Here is a 25370-nt window from a genome sequence, read left to right as displayed (position 1 = left end):
AAGTAAGTACAACTCTTAGCAAGTCTTACACATTTTTATAGAGATTTCCCTCTATTCTTACCTGATGTCATTTAGCCTTTGGTGTTCCTGCCACCACACTTGCTTATGTTGTTTTATTAGTGTCTGCTCCTTAGATGCCTTTGAAGTCTGCACTGCTTTTCTGATCTAGATTTAGAGGAACAAAAGAGGAGTAATTCCTATGTTTTCTAAATGTATTTTCCACAGTAAAATTGTTTTATTTGTAATTTCTAAGTTACATATTTATCCTTTTTCAATCCTTTTAGTGCAACTTCTAATACAGAGTCTCCCTTAAAATAAGTAATTCATTAAACAAAAAGTGGGGATATGAGAGAGAAAATGGTGTGGAATACTGGTCACTTATAATAACTGTTTTTTAAGTATTTATGAAAAGAAAGGTAATTATATTTTCCATACATACAACAAATAACACCTTAATTCATGTAGTTTCAGAAAATTTTTCAAGAGCTTTCCATATATTTTCTCATCTTTTTGATACATCTTCGCTGCCAAGCATTATGGGCAGCATGGTTCCCATTGACATATGAGGACACTGAAATTCAGAGAGGTTAAAAAATGTGGCCAAGATCATAAAGCCCATAAACGTCAGAATCCCATAGAACCTTAGTGTTCACATTGGCTTTTATATGATCCTTCAGCATAGGATGGGGAAAAGTCATTGGATAAGTTGTTAAGAGGCCTGGCTTTAGGACCTTAAACATGTAACTTTAATCTTTCAACTCCATGACTTCATAAATACAGTTTTTAAAAATTTAGGCAAATATTTTTTAAATTTAGGCAAGTATTTATTTAAAGGTATGTACTTGACAAAGAAATACCAAAAAATCATTTAGTGTTGAAACCCACATTTTTAACTAAATTTAAAATTTCCCTAATTTGTATGGCTTTTAAAAAATGTAGCACATAATTAGTGCTTTGGGGCTTGTTGACAAATTGTATCAGGCCTGGATCTGTTTGCCTTAATATCCATTCTTGGCCATCTCTCTGATCTGCTCCATATCACAGAGCAGCCTGTGTTTCCTAGACACCCCCACTAAGTGGCTTCCAGCTGGGTTCAGCCAAGGGAGACACTAGTAGTAGGAGACTGAAGGGAGGGTGGAAAGGAGAAGCCAAAGGATTAGTCTGCCTGCCTTCTCTAGTATCACAGTGATCTCCAGGAGCATCTGCATCTTCTCCAATGCTTTAACTTTTCTTGACAGTTCTATTACAGTTCCAACAATTTCTGGGTGAACTCAGCAGATGGAATGTAGTTCAGCCTTGCTTTGTCTAATGTCCCTCTGACCTAGCCATGGCAGTGCCTTCTGCTGTTAACCTCTACATTGCTTCCTGGTCTCCTGTTTGGCTTCTCAGCTGTACACCTGTGGAACCATTTCCAATATTAAAGACCCCTCCACTCTAAGTCCTCAATGTCTGTTTCCTGGTTGGACTCTGACTGATACTCATGTGTACGCTGAATTCACGTATTCCATATTACCACTTCTATACATCTACAAAAGTGCTATTCTCGATAGCATATTTATATTTTCTCTGCTACTAGAATACTTAGTATCCTGAAAGCTTTAATAGATACATTGTCAATGCTGAAAACATATAAAAAACTTCAGAAGACAAATCCTAAAAAGATTCTTCATAATGCATGCTATTTCTAGCTGTCATTCACTGATTACTTCAACCTTGAGTTTATCCTTCTACTGTTCTGGTTACTGATTCAAAATTAGGGGTATAAGAAAACAAAAACATGGAGTCAAAGTCAAATCTTTTCCTCAGGAGGTCTCAAGAGTGCTACAATTATGAAACTTAGGAGAAAAGCACATTTAAATATGAATAGGACACTGCAGAAAAACATTCAGCAATCCTCATTCTACCTACTGAAAACATAGAAGTACATAGTGTTTCTAAAATCTGACACTCTAGTGTTTGCTTTAAGAATGCTTGAAACTCATTCCATCTGTTTGCCACCTGCAGCCTCTAAAGTTTGTTGCAGTAGATGCAACTTTTAAAATTAGATTTCTTTGACATATTTGGTCCATGTTGTACAAAAAATTAAAACACATTGGTGAAAAATGTGGACATGTGTTTATGGCTTTAAAAAATCAATGCTGTTGCCTTTGAGCCCAGAGAAAGACCAATTAAGTAGACTATAAAAGTCAAAATAAAGCTACTATTTTTCACTAGACACTTCCAATATTTTAAAGAACATCTTGATTTTTTTGTAAGTTCACTCGTTGATTCAACTTCTATCCTCAGGCCAAAAATGAAGAAAAATAAAGTCTTAAAAGAACAAAAAGATTTAAAGTTGGATCTTTATCAATAGATTTCTAGGAGATCCCAATTCATTCAGCTGGGTAATAAGCCTCAAAAATGAATAAACATTAAAAAAATTTTTTTAAAGAAATTATTAATTTATTTTCAAATGTAACTAAGTATTCTAGATATAACTTAAAGCAAAACCTCCTTATGTGCTCTAAATGTTAACATTCTATCATTCAATTTAAGTATGTTTACATTTAATATTGCCAGAGTATAGTGCTGTGATAATTAACAATGATTGTTAAAGCTACTAATTTCATGTGCAAGGAAAAACCACATTTAATTAGCAAAATAAATAGAAAATAAACTGATATTTAATACAAATATTGAGAGAATGTGTTAACTATGTAATATGAGGAAGAAAAAATATTCTTCTTGAGCTAATGCATATTTTACAAAAATGTAAATAACAATACAAAAAAGAATAATAGAGATAACATCATTATCGTAATCCTAGTTGTTGTAGACTGGTTGGTATATATATTAGCATTCAAACATTAAGCAAAATAAACTTCAAGAATTATATTTAATTTCCAGTTATCTAATTCCATTTAAGCCATGAATCTTTCAAAGAAAAGTTCTATTTGGGAGTTTTTCACATTTTAGAAGAGCCCATTAAAAGCAAAATGTCAGCTTGCTATCTTCTAAATTAAATGAGAAAAGAAGACCAAAAATCATGTAAAACAACATTCTCAATATATCTTTCTTAATCCGGCTATACTAAAAACTAAAAACTATAAAAGGAAAGAAGAAAGTATTCGAAAATGATGAGGTATCCAGGACACATTTTGTTCTCGCTAACTGAAATTCAAAACAACAGATACTATAAAAATGCTTTAACAGGACAATTCCTTATCATTATGAATCTATGGAGACTAAAAATGGGAGCAAAAAGCTTATTAAAATGATTGCTACAGACTGTGAACCACTTTCAGTAGTTGAAGACAAGGGATTTTTTTGAGATTTGCCAAGCTATAAATCTCAGGTACAGTTATTTCTAGAAAATATGTAACTAAAATGCTTCTTCCTGAATTATATTCTATGAACAGCAAGGTTATTGATGTTATTTAAAATGTCAGTTGAAAGTGATCATTTGTTTAATCTCACAAATATGCAGCATGGTGACCAGAGAAGTAATCTAACAACTGACAGGGCTCAGAAGTTAATGCCCTTGAACTTATTATCAAAAATTGAAAATCACATTAAAAATTAAAAAGTTTAAATATGTTTATTCTTTGATAGTGATTCTATCATCAAAGAGAAATTCACTTTGAACATTGAGTTTGACATTCAACTCTTCCACATTCAGCCAGAAAAAATTTGATAACGTGATGGACAGATGTATAGAATGGACATGAACATAATGAATGAACAAATGGATATATAGATAATTTTTAAAATGTATGTGTATCTATATGAATATATATGATGTACATATTCCCGTACTGATAAGGGTATAGACAAAGTGTCTGTGGTGGTGTCTTCATCAGAACAATACCTTGGGAAAGAACTTTTTTAAAATTAAAATTCATTTTTTTTAGCCCAAACATGCCAATCATGGGAATTTATCCTATAAGGGTGGAGGATTCTAAAATGTGAAAGGTGCTTCTACATAAAGATATTTAAATTACCAAAGCATGGTTTCCAATCTCATAAAATTGGATACAATCCCAGTATTCAAAACTCAGGATAAGGCATGCATCTTTTTCTATTTGAACTACTCATCACTCCTGTTTTTGCTTCATTTTTATTGACCTTGAGATCCCATTTCCAATGTCATTGCCTCAAAAACACTTTCCCACTCAACTAGGATCAAGTCCTGTTAGTACACACCAGACAGCATGTTTTTATTATTTGATAAGCACTGACTTTCTTCTTCCTTCTCTCCTGCACCCAATACATTCCCTGAGTATAGGGGATGTATTTTGCTCATTATTGTATCGTTGAGCCATGTAATAAACATTTATTTACTGGACTAATTAAATATTATATAATAATTAAACATTATAAAGATTACATGGCAAAATGCTAGGGGGAAAGTATACAGGATTTCATGTTTATGTTTATCATGGGAGAAAATAAAAAGTGTATGTATATGTTTATGTCTCTATACATGTATGTTGTGTATATGTGATGTAAATACAATAGATCAGAATAAGAGTCAGAAATATGAAAATAGTTTTGTTAGAATGATAGTTCTATAAGTGACTTTGACACAAATTTCTTTCAATGTCCACATAACATCAAATTATTTAAACTTTAAATATCTGAACTGAATAATGCCCTATTTGAGAGGTCTCCTCAGTTGAGGGGATATAGCTCATGGATACATGGTAATGTCTTTAGAATAGATATGAAATGTTTGTTGGAATTATAATATTCACCTATTTAAAAAGATATTGGGTGCCTGGGTGACACAGTCCATTGAGTGTACAACTTTGGCTTAGGTCATGATCTCATGGTTCATGAGTTCAAGCCCCATGCTGGGCTCTGTGCTGACAGCTTAGAACCTGGACCTATTTCAGAGTCTGTGTCTTCCTCTCTCTCTCTCTGCCCCTCCCCCACTCATGCTCTGTCTCTCTCTCTCTCTCTTTCAAAAATAAATAATAAAAACATTTAAATTAAAAAAAAATAACTGAACTAACTAGAATTTAAAGAAAAATTGAAAAAAGAAAATTAAATAAAAAAGTATTAACCATAAAAAGCCATTGTAAAACTAATAAAACACAAAAATATTAAATGCAAATGAAAACTTATAAATTACTTAATATGTCATTTTGCCAAATCAGATTTTTAAAAATGCATTAAAAATGCAACCAAGCAATGAAAATGTTGTTTATAATGTACTTTATTACTCGCACAAGGGGGAAACATACTGTATGAGTAATCCTAAATCATACATAGTCCTAAAATACTGTGCACAATCACTTGCACATAGACCCCTTTCAAATCTAGTCCAAGTTCATCTTTTCTGAGATAAGGGTATAAAAGGAAATTGTGGAAAGGAGAGGCACCTGAGGGCATATTTGTAGTGTGGCAGAAAGAGCCTTAAATGATAATCCATGGCTGGTACTTATTTGCAATTTTTATTGTTCAGAGCAAGTTAGAAATTGTTGAAAGCTGATAAAATAACTATCTAAAAGTAGAGGGGAACCTGGGTGGCTGAGTGGGTTAAGCAGCCAAGTCTTGATTTCAGCTCAGGTTATGATCTCATGGTCCAGGAGGTCAAGCCCTGCATTGGGCTCACAGCTTAAAGCCCGATTGGGATTATCCCTCTCTCCCTCTCTGTCTCTGCCCCTCCCCAATATGCACAAGCGTGCTGTCTCTCTCTCTTAAATAAACTTTAAAAAAATAAGCTTTTTATGAATAAATAAATAAAGGTAAAGTTGAATTCATATCTTGGGGTTGTTATGAACATACAATGAGGAATACATGTAAGCTATACAGCACATTGTCCAAGAGTTCAATAAATATTAGTTGCTATTTACTACTCTTAATAGTTGGAAGATTCTAAAAACTATTCAGAAAGTTATTTATTTTCATTATTTACATATTACATTATAAATATCATTTTACTTCCTGGAAATTCAATTTTCCAAAACTAGAAAATACACATACACACTTATACATGACTTCTAACTAACCTTTAGCTCTGTAGAGACCGAAGCTAATTTTTTTGCTTCAGTTAATGCTTGCAACTGTTGATAGTCTACTGGTTTATATTTGATGCTTCTCATTCCATTTTTCACATGGCACACCAGATTATCTGTTTTTCATCAAAAACAGAAAATGACAAAGAAATTGTATCATATTATTGGAAGTCTAAATATAGTTATGGTAACATGTTGACTGCAGGTCTTATTTTTAAATATTTTTAAGCAAAACCAAGAAATAATATGACAACATTCAAATGATATCTGAACCTCTATCTCTAGAAATTTTAAAAATATCACCACTATATTTTTTGCATAAAATTACTTTTAAAGAATATACAGGGAATATTTCCATTTAAGTAAATACATTTGAATTTTAGAAAATTTTAACTCCAAGATACAAAGTATGACCATTCTCTTTATTTACCAAGTTTTAGGCATCAGGGCACCTGGGTGGTTCAATCAGTTAGGCATCTGTCAGACTTTGGCTCAGGTCATGATCTCACGGTTTGTGAGTTCAAGCCTGGCATCAGGCTCTGTGCTGACAGCTCAGAGCCTGGACCTTGCTTCAGATTCTGTGTCTCCCTCTCTCTCTGCCCCTAACCCACTTGCACTCTGTCTCTGTCTCTCTCAAAAATAAACAAACATTTAAAAAAATGAAAAAGTTTTAGGCATTAATGGTAAATATTTAAGTTTCATCTTATTATGAATGAAATTAAGTAGACTTTTTAAAGCCATAACTGTATTTCTAACAGGAAAATTGAAATAATTTCAATTAAATTTGAAAAAAATTAAAAATGAAAGCTAAAATTCTAATGGGCCAAATAAGAATAAAATGATATAAAATGACCTAGCAGGTGATATCCTTTCAAATACATAAAGTTTAGTATAGTTTAGTATATTAACTGTTTTGATGAAGTAAAACATAGGTAGAAGGTACTCATTGGCCAAGTAGCATAAAGTATAGTAATCTGAGTAACCCAAGCAAAAAAAAAAATGCACTTTTGCCGCAATTATATGAGTAAATAACCTGTGTCATGTAAAGTAATTGAGATTGATTAGGTATATCATGAATCACATGACTTTAAGTAGGCTCCAAGTGATTTAAGGACAAGCAGAGTAAAAGAAAGTATGGTTATCCTGATCACTATTGAAAAAGAGAAAAGCATGCATTGCAAGGGAACAGGAGTAACCTTCAATATGACCAAACACTGAGCTTGCCATTAAAATTCTGAAAATCAACATTCCAACTTCACATCATGCATCATCCACCATAAATCGTAAAACAGATATGGAAGTAGAGAAAACACCTGAGCTATCATTCTTCTGAATCGTCGTAAGTGGTCGGTCTCTTTTATTCATGTCCTCCATATCTGTCAAATAAGCAAGAGACAGCTAAAATTTCACAGTGTTATTTTCCAAATGTTTTTAAGGATGGGTTAATCATACTGTTTTTTAAAACAAGGCCTAGGACTGGGTGCCAGAACTCTTTTTAATTAACTAAAATTTGCTTCTCCAGCCACGAGAAGCCTCATTCCATTAGTTTTTCCCTCTTTGCTTTTCCTGTTCTTGATCTCTCCCTCAAACCTCTTACATTTTAATCCCTTTCTCTTGGATTACCTCAGTGACTGATATTTTGAGATTAAAAAATTGTGTAAGTTTTATCATGAGTTCCTTGGAAAAAGAAGCTACATAAATTAAAGAAAAAAGCAGCTAGCCAAATGACTCATTAACATTAAGTGTTACATTAACACTTAACATTAAGTAAATCAGCATTTGTAGCAGACACTAGGATGTGCCATCTACTTCTAGAAAGCACTTGATGCCCAGCTGTTACTTCCTTCAGGGGTAGACTCAGTTTCAGAGAGCAGCCTCGTCCAAAGGTATACCATTGCTGGGGCAGCCTACACTCAAAGACCTCAGTCTTTGAGGCAAGACTATAAAGCCCTACCAGTTTGGGCCCAATGTGGATCACTGTGATGGGCAATATTTGATCCAGAGCCCCTGGCAGGGTTGGCCCAGACTTTATTGGATCTATACTAAAACTGACTTTTTCATCTGCCCAATCCTGCTTCTTCATTAGGCATTCATTTGATGGATGCCTAATGAATATCTAACATCCTAAGCTCTGCCTCACTGTCTCCTTCCTGAGAACCCAGCCTGTGATAGCACTGAACTGCACTGAACTGAAATCTTTATTATGGCACCTCTGGGGCAACTGATTAATAAAGTGGTTCTTTAAGTAACAGCACCCATTTTTTATAAATTTTGTTCCATATCCACTAGGTTGAACTACTCATACCTAGTGGCCTTTGCCATTAGATGCTCAATAGAACTGAACTTGCTAAATGGAAGAGAAAGTAGCACACATACATGACTTTTAGAAACTGCTAAGTTCCCAAGAATCATAGTGATTGCCCGCTAACTTTTGGAATACAGGGATGAACTTCTACAGTGTCTCTGATCAAGGAATCCTTGTTTCAAGCCCTTGATAACATTGACAATCCTCCTTATAGTCTGTTTTTTACTCACACCTACATCCTACAGTAGGATTCTTCATTTTGGGGGGAAGATATTGCACATTCAGTTTGTCATCCTGCACCACCTCAAGCCACCATCACTGCCTGCCTGATGGCAGCAGCAGCTCCACTTTTTACCCTTATAGTCCATTTTTCAAACAGCAACCTGAGCAACCCCTTTAAAAACTCTAGTCTGATCCTGCTGAATCCCTTCAATGGCTTCCCATTTACTCTTTAAAACAGTGCTCAAACTCCTTTAAACAGCTTCTAAGGCTTTCCGTTACTTGTCCTTGGTCATCTCCCCATTCTCATCTCATTCACACATTCCAACCACACTGGTCTTTCTATTTCAAAAATATACCATGTTTATTTTGCCTCAAGATCTTCCCACTTGCTGTCCTCTCTACCTTAAAGACATTTCCTTCCTCTTTTTACCTGGTTGGTTCCTTTCAGCCTCCAGCTACACCAACATGTTGTACTTCCTCAGAGAGACTTAACCAGACTTCTCCATCTAACTAAGGGGGGATCCTTCGTCTCTCTCTCATCCCATTCCTTTCCTTCCATGATAATTTGTATCAGTCTGCATATCTGCACATTTACTGATCCAACATCTGTCCTCCTCCACAAACTTGTGGCCTGTGTGCATCTTACTCCTGACTATATTCCTGGTGCCTAGCACAGGTAGTAAGTAAATACTCATAAATATTATTTGAGAAAAACAAATGAAAGGTAGCTGGCAGTACCTCGATGTCTTCTAGCCAGGGCTGCAATAATTCCTTAGTCCATACTACAGCCTCTTTATCCCAGCAAAAAAAAAATTTCATTTTTTATTTTATAAGTCTGCCTTAATAGCATAAACTACAGGAAGAAATGACACATTTACATGCCCTCAGAGGCTATCAGGTCAATGAGAGAGTGACAGCCATAGAGACTACAGAAAACATAGAAAACTAAAAAGCATTCCATTCCCAAAGATAATCAAGTGCATCTTTTTTTCCTTCTTATTAACAAAGGTACTGCACAAATAAGGCAAGTACCCAAAACAAATGGATGCTGCATTTAGCAACCTGTCAGTGAGCTCTGGCCTACTGCATCTCACCTCTGGTTTTCATCTCAGTCTCCCACCTGTCTGAGCTGACTATTCCCATCTGGGAGAGACCTTGCCAATTCTCCACTTGATTCACTTAGGTTTTCCTCATTGGGGAGCCCAGCCCCCTCAGATTTAGGACTCATTTGTCTTGGGATTTAGATTGTGGGATTGAGACTGGGAATCAAAGTGGAGTTTTGCAGACTCCCTGTAGGTTACCTTGATCTCACATTGATTAATTTGTTCCTCCTGACGTTCAGAGAAAAGTCATGAAGTCCAAACATTTTTCACCATTTCTCCATGGTTCAAACATTAATTATGACCATAAGAAACTTATAATAGAATACATTCTGGAAATCAAATTGCAAATGAAAACTACTCTCCCTATATGAAGTTGAAATCTAGTTTTGTTGCAACTGCACAGAAGACTAAGTCAAAACACTTCTTGAACTATATTCTTTAATATTTATATATAAATCATAGTTAATTACTACTTGCCTTTCAGAGGTGTTGAGGACCTCTGAACTAAATAATGATTAAGCTGAGATAATATAAAACTGAACTAGTTATAGTGTTTCTTATATCAGAAAACTAAATAAATATTCAGATTCAGAATCTGAAAGATGTGCATAAAATTTACCTAGTCCAACTTCTCATTTTAGCATGAGATGGTTGGCAGCCCTGAAAAATGACCCAAATCACCGAGAACTTCAAGTTCTAAGTCTCATACTCATAATACAAAAATCTCTGAAAATGAAGGTTTATTTCATAATCACTATTGTGGTCAAATCCAATCCGAGCTGAAATCATTTGGCCACAAACTTGACCCAAACTGAAGTTTACTCTATTTAATGTGGACATTCATACATTTGTACAAAAGTGTTAATATGTTTAAATATGGGGTGGTACCCAGATACCACCAGTATTAAGGAATATAGGGTATATGCCCTATATCACATTTCTAAAAATCTGAAAAATTGACACTACATCCGGCACCACAGACTCCAGATAAGGGATTATGAAACTGAACTAAAACAAACAGTCCCTGATTCCCAAACAAGCATATGTCATCCAGGCCATTTCAACTTTATGCTTACTAGTGAAATTCAAAGTGGCTACTACAGCTGGCCATTAAGATGCTTTTGGCTGAGTAATGGCCACTCAAACAGAATTTTCCATGTTAAATAATTTTAAAGCTTTCAGTTTTAGAAATTATTTCATGTTCACATTACATGACATTTTAGACCTTTTACATCTACTCAATTACTGAAAATATTTTAAAGTAATATATTTTTATGAGAAGACTCTTAGAGTGTAGGAAGAATGTTTTGATATATAATATAATGATAGTCTTGCGGTAGCTAGAGGATTGCATAAAGATTTTAATATGAAGTTAATTTTTACAGATTTGATAGAGAATCTAAACTAAAAAAAAATACATGACCTCCACTAGTCTCTAAGGAGTAGGTAAGCTTCTCTAGAGATGAGAAAAAAATAGCAAAGAGATCATTTATATAACAAGGCAATCTTTTTACAGTGTGAAAATTTGTATTCTTCTCTTTCCTGAGAAAATCTCTTTTAATACACTAAGGAAGAAAATGTCAGTTGTACTTGGGCTTACAATTGTAGGGGCACCTGAGTGGCTCAGTCAGTTGAGTGTCCCACTTTGGCTCAGGTCATGATCTCACAGTTCGTGAGTTCCAGCCCTGCATCAGGCTCTGTGCTGAATACTTGCTCAGAGCCTGGATCCTGTTTTGGATTCTGTGTCTCCTTCTCTTTCTGGCCCTCCCCAACTCATACACTGTCTTACTCTCTCAAAAATAAATAAATGTAAAAAAACCCCAATTGTACAACACAGGGATAATTTGTTAACTCTAAACCATCTAACTGTATAAATATGTAGATTAGCCAATCACCCCATGTGGGTAAATATTCAAAAGTGATAGGCCTCTTGCCAGGCCAAACAGTGTGAGAACAATACCAATATGGAAAAATATCTTGGATGTAGCATCAAATTATAACCTTTTTCATATAAAAGACCTCATGACATTTCAACTGTTAGTTCAAATACTTTGGCCAAAATCTAGTTTAAGCAATATTTTTCTAACATGCAGAATTCCCTTTTAAATTCTAAGCAGAATGGTGCATATTACTTCCATTATGAAACATTATATATTGTAATTAGCATAAGGAAGAATATTGTCCTGGAAAAACTAATGGAACCAAAAGAGAAACTATTAAAGTTAATAAAAATATTTAAATAAAGTGTTCAGTTACATAATAAATATCTCATATTCAATTCAAACATAATGGAAAAGCTCACACTCGAAAGAGCAACTACAGCTAAACAAATAAAAACAAAATACCTAGGAAGAAACTGTACAAGAAGTGTGTAGCACTCATTCCCTAAAAAAACCGCTAAGGCTTATTAAAGGAAATAAAATTTAAATAGAGAAGAACAATTCTAATTCTGTGTACCAAATATTTAATAGTGGCAATTTAGGGATAGTAGGATTATAGTTGATTTTGGTTTCCTCTTTTTGTTTGAGCAGAATTTATAAAATATTTTTTTGAGGAAGAAGAAATATATGTTATAAAAAATACGAAGCATAGGCAGTAGTTAATTCACTATATATTAGGGGAAAAGATACAACAGTTTCTATATTTTACCAGTCAAAAAAGAAATTGGATTTTATGACACCAAGAATCCTTTAAGATGTGAACTTGTATATATAATTTTCTACACTAATACTGAATTGACTTATTTCTCACTAGTCTTTTTCTATTAAAAAATAGGATATGTTAAATACATTTGTAGAATTTTATAGAACTTGAAAATGTTAGAATTAAAATAATCACAATGTTATTTTTTAATGCTATATGGGTAATATATTAAACTATAATAAATTAATATATTAAACTATAAATTAAACTGGTTGAGGCACCTGGGTGATTCAGTTGGTTAAGCGCCCAACTCTTGATTTGGACTCAGGTCATGATCTCAATGTTCATGAGATAGAGGCCCACATTAGACTCTGTGCTGACAGCTCTGAGCTTGGAGCTTGCTTCAGATTCTGTATCTCACTCTCTCTCTCTCAAAAATAAATAAACATTAAAAAAACAAATGCAATCATGACATATGTATAGTTCTACAAGTTGCTTTTCATTTAACAACTCCTCTTTCCACATCATTCTATTTGTGTGTCTATGTGTGCATATACACATCTTTAATGACTGCTAAATAATGAATTCACATACATATCACTATTTATTAACCAATATAAGAATCTAAGAATAAAATTTTTCAAAAAATATTTTACTCTTTTACTGCAAAACAAAATCTATAATCAGACAAAGGAAATCTATAAAATCTGTGCCCTTTTCATAATTCATATAAATTTTCTTCTGAAGCAACTTTTACATACAATCAACCTTTCTGAATATCCCTATTTTTATGTCTATAATACCTCAAAGTGGAGAGTCTAAATCAATCTCACTAATGAAAATGATTCAAATAAAAATCTACTTATCCCATATGCTTTTCCAATAAAAGACTGTTGAGCAAAGTCAAGTAGAAAAAACAGAATTAATCGAAGCAAGGAACCTAGAAGTTTCTGAAGGATGTTAGAGTTCCACAGAGAGTGGAAGTAACAGAGAGTGAAGCCTCTCACACCCTTACTGTTGCTACACCCTCAAAGCTATTTTAATCATAGAGGAGAAATTGCATATGTACCTAGTTTAAAACAGTACATACTAAAAACAAAGTATGGGGAATGGGGAAAATCTCCACACATTGGGGAAACAGGGAATAGGTAACTTCACAAAGCTCACATTTATAACCTCAGAAATTCTTTTTTTAAATCTTTTTTTTAAAAAAATTTTAATGTTTTATTTATTTCTGAGAGAGAGAGACAGCAGGGGAGGGTCAGAGAGAGAGGAACACACAGAATCTGAAACAGGATCCAGGTTCCCAGGTTCTGAGATAGCTGTCAGCACAGAGACCGACCCGGGGCTCAAACCCATGAACCGTGAGATCATGACCTGAGCCGAAGTCAGACGCTTAACCGAATGAGCCACCCAGGCGCCCCTACCCTCAGAAATTCTGACTGGAAGCCATAACAGCAGTTTCAAGCTTTGGCAAAACAACTTGGGGAAATTGGGTAATTATCATTTATTTACATTTATTTACTTGTTTATTTATTTATTTTAGAAAGAGAGTATGTGCACATGAGCAGGGATTAAGGGCAGAGGGAGGGAGTGAGAGAGAAAATCTAAGTAGGTTTCATGCTCTGCATAGAGCCCAATGTGGGGCTTGATCCTAAGACCCTGGGATCATGATCTGAGCTGAAATCAAGAGTCAGGCATTCAACCAAGTGAGCCACCCAGGTATCCCAGTAATTATTTAAGAAGAAATACTATTTTGTCCCCAGTTTTCTCCCTAATGTGCAACTCATAAAAGAAGAGTATTAAAAGTGATCCTCTGTGGTGAAAAGATTCACCACTTGTCCTTCTTGACTTGCCAGTTTGGACATGCTTAAACTGGAGACTTTTTCAACCTTCTTCTGATACAATTTGGGAATCCAGTTCCTCATTCTATATACCTGGACTTGAAGTTACAGGCTTCTTTGCTTCCCTTGGTCCCTTTTACTCCTAATCTTTCTGTCAGTAGAGGAGTATCATATAATTCACCACTTCCAAATCTCTTATGTCGAGTTTTGCTGTAGCATTTTATCTGTTCTCCTGGCCCCAGTTGCCATCACACAAATGCCTGAATGTGTGATGCCTCCAAAACCCCAATGTTTTATTCTGGCTTTCCAGGACAAGTTTCAAACCCTGTATAGCTGATAATAACTTTTTACATCTAGCTCTTCTCTGTTAGCCCTTTCCTTACCCATTACCCCATAAGCACGTTACACTTCAGCATTCTCAAATCATTTGCAGATCCCTGAATACACAATGCTGTGGTAGACAGAAAACTGACCTCCCCGAATTGTCCTCATCCTAATCCTCAGAACCTTTTAATATGATATGTTATGTGTCTAAGGAGAAATAAAGCTAATTTTACTGATAGAGATTACCCAGGTGGGCCCAATGTAATCACAAGTGTTCTGGAAAGAGGAAGGCAGGGCTGTCATAGTCAGAGGAGGAGATGTGATGTGAAAAGCCGAGGTCAGAGAGAAGATAGTTTTGAAGATGCTACTCTGCTAGCTTTGAAGATGGGGGAATGGGGCCAGACTCAAGGAATGTAGGCAACTCTTAGAAGCTGGAAAAGGCAAGGAAATGGATTCTTCTGTAGAGCCTCCAGAAGGTATGCATGCAAGGTTTCAAGTTGAAACCTTAATTTTAACCCAATGAGACCTATTATGGACCTATAACCTCCAGAATTATAAGATTATAAATTTGTGTTGTTTAAGACACTAAAGTAGTAGTGATTTATTTAGCAATAGGAAATTGACAGTGCTCTTTCACACCTCCTTACCTTTGTGCATGCTGCTACCTATCCTTGGAATGCCTTTCTCCATCCCTGCCTCTTGGGCCAATACCTACATACTTTTCAGTCTCATTTTAAGTATCTTACTGGAGCTTCTCTTAATACAGGTAGAGATTATTTATCGCCTCTCTTGTACTACTATTATACTTTTGTATATCCCAGCTGATGCAGTTACTCATTTATTCAATGTTTATTGAACACCTATCAAAGACTAGACTAAGGGATACAGAGCTATTCAGGCTCTACAGAGAGACCTGACCGAGGCATCTCCTCTAAAGTAGTCCCCTTCACCCTCAATCGCTCTTTATATGCTCAATCTAATTATCTCCCTTCATAGCACCCTAAAAGAACAGTCCTAATGTAGGATGTAGGTGTGAGTAAAAAACAGATTATAGTGAGGATTGTCAATGTTATCAAAGGCCTGAAACAAGGATTCCTTCATCAGAGACACTGTAGAAGTTACACCCTGGAGTTTATCCCTATATTCCAAAAGCTGGTGGGCAATCACCATGATTCTTGGGAACTTGGCAGAGTTTCCAAAAGTCATGTACATGTGCTACTCTCTCTTCCATTTAGTGAGTTTAGTTGTAACAACCCTGTGCAGCCCAGCCTAAAATATCCAGTTAACTTTATGTTTAATTTTGAATATAATCAAATAATTTTCATACAGATTTGTTGTGACTTGTACAGGAAATTTCTTCTGACATTTTCTTTAACAAAATGATTCAAAACACAGTATTTTTACATTTTAATTAATGGTCACAAATGCACTTCTCATTCTTTTGATTACAAGTTTTTTCATTAAAAGAAAACTATTAACATCAAGGCCATAAGCGAGGTTATAGAGTTCAACAATTAAATGGATTTTTGATGTGCTTTACACTAATACTGCTGAGGAAATTGTGTCATCTTAATTTTAAAACTGTGGCAGACATAGCTTGATGCTAATATCCATTCTCCTTTTTTTTTCTTTCCTAACAGAACCCAATTTTGTTCAGGATTAAAAAATTGGCCTTCTTTGATATCCCTGAGACTATAAGTGACCATGTGACACAGTTCTAGCCAATGAGATATAAGCAGAGGTCTGCTGGAAATTTAGGAATAAGATTTGTCTTTTCATATGAGCACCACCCCTTCTTCCTTGCCCTTCCCCCTTTCTTCTAGCCTGGAGATGTGGTTGTGAAACTAGACATGGAAAGGCCATCTGTGACTGTGTAGTGAGTATGAGGATGAAAAATGTATACTAACTATCCCAGAGAAGAAAGCCAAAGGGAACTTGGGACACTGATGAGACCAAGAATCTGTTGCACCAGCTGTGGACTGCTTCTGTCTGAGCTCGTTGTTATGAGAAAAATAAATCCCAAGCTTCTGCAAGCAGGTTTTATAACTTTCAGCCAAACAAAATTCCCTACTGATACAGATGGAAAAACATGAAGCACCCAGGAAGTTTTGATGCCTTTTCATATAAAATAGTATAAAAATTCTTCTAGGAAAGTAACCATCAATATAGGCACAGGATAAAAATACTAGAAAATATTACTGTTGTTGCTTCTGAATAGTAGCGTGAGAAAATCACAGCTAAAAATATTTCCAACTGCAATAGAGTCTCATTTGCTGTTCAACATAGCTGAGAGAGAGTAGGAAAAGAGTGCAGGTGGTTCTGGAAGGCAAAAGAAAAAAAATTCAGAAAGTTAATTTCACCATAAAAAATTACACAGAAGAATGTATCTGTGGGCTTTCAATACTCCAGGATAAATAGCTTTTCCATAAAAGATCAAACATGTGAAGAGGAATTTTCTTTTAAAATACCACATGAGATTTTAAAAAATTTTTTGATAAAGAATGGCCATCTATCATTCTTTAACAACAAAGACTACAAAACTATGTCCAATGACAGTGCTTGGAACACAGTAGCACTAATATATTTTTGAATGAGTGAAATAATTATAATGGGTAGGAAGTATTAATTCATTTTTATGTAAAGGAAAGATCTCTAGTCAAAGACATGAAGAAATGAAATGAAAAGATTAAAGGAATTGAGATAATGTTTAGAGTGGGGGAAGAAAGTGTGAAAAAACAGAAGATGAAAAGGAAAAAAGAAAGGGAGAAAAATATTGTATTCATTTCCTATTTTGTCTTTCTAGTTCCCTCAAGTTTAGTCAAAAAATAAAGCATCATCCTCCCTCTAAAGGCAAACTTCAGAGTTTAGATCAGCTGCACTGAAGTGGCTAGAAGTTTTATTGCAGGGGAGGTAGAGCAGGTAATTTTCCAGCATCAAAGGTGGGCCTTAAGGCAGGTGTGGTGGGATTTCCATTGGCAGGAGGCAGGAAGAACAGCTCCACTCTGGACAAGAGACGGGAACATCTGATGCGAGCAGATGGGCTGAATGCAGAAGGTGTAGTGAGAGATGTCAGTCTTTGTCTATTTCAATTTTTGTTTCAACCTAGTTCTTCACACGGAAAAGGAAAAAGAAATCCTCTACTTTCCTCTCTTTCACGTTCTCCTTCCACCAAGAATCCATATCCTCTTAATAAACTTGGAAGTCCTTCCATGGAAAATCTCAATAATATCTTATGAAAGCCAGACAGGGGGGTGGGGTGGGTAGAAGAAAAATAAATTACTCTCCATTAAAAGTGAAAAAAAGAACAGGGGCACCTCGGTGGCTCTTTCAGTTAAGCGTCTGACTCTTGATTTCAGCTCAGATCTCGATCTCAGGGTCATGAATTTAAGCCCCTCACTGGGCTCCACAATGGGTGTGAAGCCTACTTTAAAAAAATAAAAGAAAAAAAAGAGTGAAAGAAAAGTTCTGCCTGGAGTGGTGCAAGAGGAGGGTAAAGCAGAGGGTGATGAGAGAGTCAATTGTCATGCAATAAAAGAACAACCAGTAAGAATTTGGCTGCATAGGATTTTCCAGTTGGCTTAAAAAAATCATCAAAAGAATTCAGTCCAAAATATAATGGTCAGTAATAAGTAAAATATTTACTAATATATGACTACTACCTGTCAGTAGCAGTTGAAGACATAAGATACCTGAGATATCCATGCAATGGGAGATTTTAAAAGCTGGTCCTGTAGAAAACATTGCCAACAACATGGGTTTGTTTAAAATGTGTTGAAGGCACCTGGGTCGCTCAGTCAGTTGAGCATCTGACTCTTGGTTTTGGCTCAGGTCATGATCTCTCAGTAAGTTTGAGCCCCATACTGACTGACAGCATAGAACCTGCTTGGGATTCTTTCTCTCCTTCCGTCTCTGCCCTTTCCCCACTTGTGCACATGCTCTCTCTTAAAATAAACTTTAAAAAATAAATACATAAATGTAATTAATATGAAAACAGCACATTCTCAAAACTAAGATATACCTTAACTCTAGAGTAGTGGGCTTTGGAGTAACACTACAAAAAAGTTGGTACATTCCAACTCACCACTTGCAAATTATGGGACTCTCAGCAAATTACTTAAATGATAGGGAAGACTTGATATTGTAAAGAGGTCAACTCCTCCAAATTAATTTACATAGCTCAATCGAAATCCTAGAAGATTTTTTGTAAAAATTGGCAAGCTGATTTAAAATGTGTATAGAAAATGAAAGGACAAAGGATAGCTGGGGAAATCTTGAAGAAGAGAACAAAGCTGGAGGATTTATAGTACCATATACCAAGATCCATCATGAAACTATAGTAATTAAGACAATGTGTTATTGGCACAAGGATGGACAAATAGGCCAATGAACAGTACAAGAGGTAAGAAACAGATCCATACATAACGTATATGGTCACTTGATTTATGACAGAGGTGAGTCACACTGTAGTGTGCAAAGTATAGTCTTCAATAAATGGTCCTGGGATAGCTGGATGTCCATATTGAAAAAAATGAATCTTGACCCCTACCTTCCAACATTCACAAAAATCAATTCCAGATGTATTGAAGATCTAAATGTGAAAGTTTAAAAAAATGAAGCTTTCAGAAGATTACATAGGAGAACACACTCATGACCTTGGAGTTGGCAAAGATTTCTTAAATAGTTCACCCCAAAAAAGCTAATCATAAATGGAAAATGTAGTAGGTTGGGAAATACTAAAATTAAGAATTTTTGTTCTTCCAAATACACCATTAAGAGAGTAGAAAGGCAACACGAAGAGTGGTTAAATATATTTGCCATACATATATTCAAGAAAAGACTTGTATCCAGAATACAGATATATTTAAATGCCTACAAATTAATAAGGAAAAGCCAGAGAACCCAACAGAAAATGGGGCAGAATACCTTAATAGACACTCTCCAAAAAAAGGATACCCAAATGGCCAATAAGCATATTAAAAGTGTTCAACTTTATTCATTAAGAAAGTCCAATTTAATACCAAAATGAAATACTTCTACAAAACACACTAAAGTGGCTAAAATGACAAAGATAAAGGAGTGCCTGGGTGGCTCAGTCAGTTAAGTGTCTGACTCTTGATTTTGGCTCAGGTCGTGATCTCACAGTTTGTGGGATCTGCGTGGATGGCACAGAGCCTGCTTAGGATTTTCTCTCTCTGCCCCTTCCCTGTTCGTGCGTTCTCTCTCTCTCTCTCTCTCAAAATAAATAAATAAACTTTTAAAAAATAAAATGAAAAAGATAGAAAATATCAAATGTTGGTAAGAAGGTAGACCAACCAGAATATTCGTACATTGCTGGTGGGAGTGTTGCTACGACTGCTTTAGAAAACTCACTGGCAGTTCAGCTACTATGACCAGTCACTCTACTCCTACATACAGAAATGTGGACCTTCATTCACCAGAAGATATGTGTAAGAATGTACATAGCAGCACTATTCCTAGTAGCCCCAAATCAGAAAGTACTCATGTATCTCTCAGTGGTTGAATCAATAAATTGTTAAGTATTCATGATTTACTATTTGACTTCAGTTGTTAGAAATGAAGCTGTGGAGATGAAGTGGGTAGTAAAATTTTTATCCATATAGAGATGCCTTGGGTCAAGAAAATGATGTTCTGATTCTGTACAAGAGGAAGTGTTTATAAGAGAAAGGATATAATAATATCAGGCATCATTCTTTAAACTTTGCATAACATACTTCTCCCAACATAGCTTTTATCTTTATAATTGCTAGCTGAGGTTAATTTGCCTTGGTGACAGAGCTGCCAAGACTCGATGAAAGGCCCTCAACTAATTTTAAAACCAAATTGAACATTTCATTTTTTTCAGGTTTATTTATTTATCTTGAGAGAGAGAGAGAGAGAGATACTCAAAAGGGGTGGAGGAGAGATAGAGAGGGAGAGAGAGAGAATCCCAAGCAGGCTCCTCACTGTCAGCACAGAGCTTGATGTAGGGCTCAATCTAACGAGCTGTGAGATCACGCATGACCTGAGCTGAAATCAAGAGTCAGATGCTTAACAGACTGAGCCACCCAGTCACCCCCAAATCTGAACATTTCAAATAATACAATGTAGCTCAAATGCAAGTCACCATAAAAATTAATATTGTCGAAGACTACTGAGATATAGATTACATATAAATATAAAAATCCTAAAGCAAAATACAAATAGGGAGAATTTTCATTTTATAAATAGTGTGTATATATAGGTGCATACATGAATATTTAATAAATGATTAAAAGCTGCATACCAGTGTGAAACAGAAAAAAATGTGAATAGGAATTTACTTTCCTCCTTTTTGTTCTGTATTTTATAAATTTGCAAATGATTTCAGGAAAGAAAAACATTTTCCTTTTAAAAATTTAATAACATTAAAAATTTCAAACAATCATAGACTTACAGAAAATCTGCAAGAATAGCATGAATTTATTTTTCTGAAGAAAGTTTCCATTTCAGAGAAACTTGCTACCCTGATTCCCTTCTACTCCTGAAGACACTTAAGGGTGTCTTTCCTACCAACAAGTACATTTTCCTTCATAACTGCAATTATGAATCAGAGATTCACATCGATAAACACTACTATCAAGTAATCTTCAGACCCCATTCAAATTTTGTCAATTGTTCCAATAATGTCCATTATGGTAAAAAACAAACAAACAAACAAACTCAAGTTCAGGGGCACCTGGATGGTTCAGTTGGTTAAGCATCCAACTTCAGCTCAGGTCATGATCTTGTGGTTCATGGGTTTGAGCCCCATGTCGGTCTCTGTGCTGACAGCTTAGTGCCTGGAGCCTGCTTCAGATTCTATGTCTCTCCCTTCCTCTGCTCCTCCCCTGCTTGTGCTCTGTCTCTCTCTCAAAATTAAATAAACATTAAACAATATTTTTAAAACCCTCCAGTTGAGAATTCAGCATTGCTTGTAGTTGTCATGCCTCTTCAGTCTGAAATTGCTACTCAGTCTTTCTTGCCTTTCGTGATCTTGATCCTTTTGAAGATCATAGATGGGTTATTTTGTAGAATGCTCCTTATTTTGGGTTTCTCTGATGTTTCTTCACAATTAGACAAAGGCTATGTGTCTGTGGCAAGAATGTCACAGAAGTGATTTGTGTCTTTCTCATTGCATCCTATCACCTGATTTCCATTTGTCCATTACTGATGAAGTTCTTTTTTTTTTAATTTTTAAATGTTTTTTTTAAATTTATTTCTGAGAGAGAGATAGCATGAACAGGCGAGGGTCAGAGAGAGAGGGAGATACAGAATCTGAAACAGGCTCTAGGCTCTGAGCTAGCTGTCAGCACAAAGCCCGACATGGGGCTTGAATCCACGAACCGTGAGATCATGACCTGAGCTGAAGTCGGACGCTTAACCGACTGAGCCACACAGGTGTCCCTGGTGATGTTCCTTTTGAACACTTAATCAAGGTAGCATCTGTCAAGGTACTCCACTATAAAGCTACTCTTTTTCCCACTTGTAATTAATAAGTATTTTGTAGAGTTACTTTGAAACGCTATTAATAGCCCAAATTAAATATTTAATTTGTGTATTTTGCGCAAATCTGTATAGATTTATTCAGTGGGCTAGAATCTGTTACTGTAATTATTCTTTTAAGAATTTATTTTTAAGTAATTTCTATGTCTAACATGGGGCTCAAACTTACAACCCTGAGATCAAGAGTCACATGCTCCACTGACTGAGCCACCCAGGCACCTCATTACTATAATTATTTATTTTGATGTTCAAATTATCCAAATTTGGATATTGGATATTTGATAGGTATCAAATTTGGCCTATTCAAGTTAGTTGTTGTGTTCTACATGTTTTTAAAAACAATACTCATTTATTAGCTCACAGTTCTCTAGGTCAAAGGTCTGGTATGGTATAGCTAGGTTCTTTGCTGAATGAAATCAAGGTATCAACCAGGCTAAATTTCTCTGAAGGTTGTCTGGACAAAATCCACTTGCAAGCTCATTCTTATTGCTGGCTGAATTCAATAACTTGCGATGAAGCACTGAGGTTACCATTTCCTTGCTTGTTTTCAGCTCGTGGCCACTCTCTACAACTAGAGATTGCATTCATTCCTTGCCATGTATCTCCCTCCATCTTCAAGACCATCAGTAATAATCATTTTCATGTTAAATTCCTCTCATACTTTTAATCTCTTTGACTTTCTCTGTTTCTGACCATTAAACACAGATTTAAAGGGCTAATGTGATAATATCAACCCACTCAATACCATCTCTATGGCAAGGTCAACTGATCTGGGACCTTCATTACCTCTGCAAACTCCTCTTGCCATAAAAAATAACAAAATCACAGGAGTAATATCTCCTGGGGAGATACTACTCATATTCATACTCATATTCCTGGGGATTATACAAAGCATCCACACTAGGGGACAGGACATCTTGGGGCCATCTTAGAACTCTGGCTTACTACTACTTACTGTGTAAAGTGCTAGAACAGTGCCTGGCACACTATAAGCACTATACATGCATTAGCTATTATTTATTTATTTATTAATTATTATTATTATTATTATTATTAAGCATCTAAAAAATTTACAGAAATTTTAAAAATAGCAATGACACAGTAATGACAAGGATGTAGTAAAATGACACTTCCATGTAATATCAAAGAAATATAAATTGTCAGAAGCTTCTGGTGATCAATTTGGCAATGTGTATTGAAAACCTAATATTTCTACTTCTAGGAATTCTTCCTAAGGACATAAACAGAGGTACTCACAAAGATATAGGAAAGAGATTAGTTATAATATGTTTATAATAATAAATACTTTAAAAGAAACAAAAATCTCCCCTTAAGGGTTTGGTTAAATAGTATTCAATATATATTCCTATTCAGTGGAATACTATGTAGCCTTAAAAATACAAAAACAAAAACCAAAAACTACATGGCAGGAAAATTTTGAATGAGGAGGGGACATACTCATGTTAGAAGAGAAGGAATTAGAGGTTACAAAATTGCCTTTGCAGTCTTACCCAATTTTAGTATGAACACCAAATGGATTCTTGTTTTTCTTTACCTCTCTTGAGCTGTGTTAGTTAAACACCCATGGCACAGAAAGATGAGTATTAGCTTTCTCATATTGCTGTAGGTCAAACAAGGTTTCTGGTGACCTCTTAGGGAACCCCAGCATGTTTCCTAGAGTGTGAGGAGGCCCTCTGTCAAGACAGGGTCACATGAAAAGGGAGGGAACATTCTCTGACACCACCTCTCTGGTCATGCCCATTTGTCAAAACAAGGAGGCATCCTGAACAAGAAGGGTTTGCATTACCCTCCCTGCTTTTCTGTATTGATGCCTTGCCCATGGCCTTAAATTGCAAAAGTATGGTCTTGCCTCTCATTCCTAATGTATACTCCCTTTCATACTAAATTGGTTAAGTTACACTCTCAGCTTAGATTTTAGAGTAGGATTTTTGTTTGGTTTAGGCTATAGTGAGAAGCATCCAAGAGTAAAAAATATGTATTAATTGGGGTGACAGGGGAACAGAAGTTAACAATTATTGAGAGAGTAACTGTAACTCTTTATAACACCATGAAATACCTACTATTAGTCCCATTTTATAGGTTAGAAAACTGAGGTCCAGAGGAGTAACTAACTGAGGTCCAGAGGATTAAATTTCCTTTTAGGAAATACTTTTAGGAAATGATAAAAATAGGCATTAAAGCTGCTGGTTTCACCCTTTTACCAAATTCCAACGATTCCTGGTGATTTCTGAGACTATAAATATACTTAAAAAGCTCCCTGGGGAGGGCCTGGGTGGCTCAGTCAGTTGTGCATCAGACTTTAGCTCAGGTCATGATCTCATGGTTTGTGAGTTTGAGCTCTGTATTGGGCTCTGTGCTGATAGCTCAAAGCCTGGAGCCTGCCTCAGATTCGGAGTCTCCCTCTCTTTCTGCCCCTCCACCACTCATGCTCTGTCTCCCTATCAAAAATTTAAAAAAAAAAAAAAAATTAAAAAAAAATTTTAAAGCTCTCTGGGGCGCCTGGGAGGCTCAGTTGGTTAAGCATCCAACTCTTGATTTCAGCTCAGGTCATGATCTCATGGTTCATGAGATTGAACCCTGCATCAAGCTCTGCACTGACAGCGCAGAGCCTACTGGGGATTCTCTCTCTCCTTGCCCCTCCCCTGCTTATGCTCTCTCTCTCTCAAAATAAATAAGTAAACATTAAAACAATACCAAAGAAATGTTAATGATTAGCCTAGTTTAAGACTTACTACAGTACACATCACTGCTTCCCTATACCTGAAAGCAAATTAGCCACATGCGCTATGATTACAGTGCAGATTAATTTTTTTCTCCTAAGCCTTTTTCAGCTCCAGCCTCTCAGACTTTTACTCTCAAATTAGCAGATACACTTTTAACTGGGGCATCCAGCTATCACCACAAGTTCAGATTGAAACAAATTTTACTCTTGCTCTCTCAGTCCAAAGACAGATACCCTAAAGTCCATGTTTAGAACTAGCATCTTTCTATAGTGCCAAAAACTGAGGACAGCTTCTTCTACTTGTTACTATAACACAATTCTTGATAAAAGTCAATGCCCAGGCTCCTGAAGATACCAATTGTCCATTTCTTCTTCAGGTATTCACCCTACTCCATCCTTCCCAGATTCCTTACCTGGATTCACCTTCATTTACTTTTAATTTGCATTCATCTTTAGCCCTAACCATCTGCCCTACTTATGTCCTAGTTTTTGCCAATCTATCTCTGGTAATCAACTCAAACCCATTGTTATATCTGAGCTATATAAGTAGTATTCTTGCAGGGAACAAAAAAGAATGCAAGAATATATACATGGTTATGTTCTGTGTCCTTCAGAAATCATTCTTTGAGTACTTCCTTGTCTTCTGGAATAACGTATTGTTCCAGT

General features: G+C 35.6%; 1 protein-coding gene across 2 annotated transcripts in view; it reads right to left on the bottom strand.

Moving 5' to 3' along the window:
- The window catches only part of CCDC148 (coiled-coil domain containing 148), a 229822-nt gene that overhangs the window by 152321 nt on the left and 52131 nt on the right, over positions 1–25370 (bottom strand). The window contains exons 2-4 of one of the 2 annotated variants that reach the window (XM_077760972.1): positions 7313–7375; positions 5994–6115; positions 62–165 (exon numbers count right to left, since the gene is read on the bottom strand). In XM_077760972.1, coding sequence (XP_077617098.1) covers positions 62–165; positions 5994–6115; positions 7313–7375 — 289 coding nt within the window. The remainder of the gene's footprint in view (positions 1–61; positions 166–5993; positions 6116–7312; positions 7376–25370) is intronic. The other variant, XM_077760973.1, reaches the window with a different exon arrangement.

The sequence above is a fragment of the Crocuta crocuta genome, unplaced genomic scaffold, assembly GCF_008692635.1.
Source record: "Crocuta crocuta isolate KB4526 unplaced genomic scaffold, BGI_CrCroc_1.0 scaffold153, whole genome shotgun sequence".
In the NCBI taxonomy this organism is placed as follows: domain Eukaryota; kingdom Metazoa; phylum Chordata; class Mammalia; order Carnivora; family Hyaenidae; genus Crocuta; species Crocuta crocuta.
Note: the sequence above shows the minus strand (reverse complement) of the source record. Positions and strands in the feature narration are given on the sequence as shown.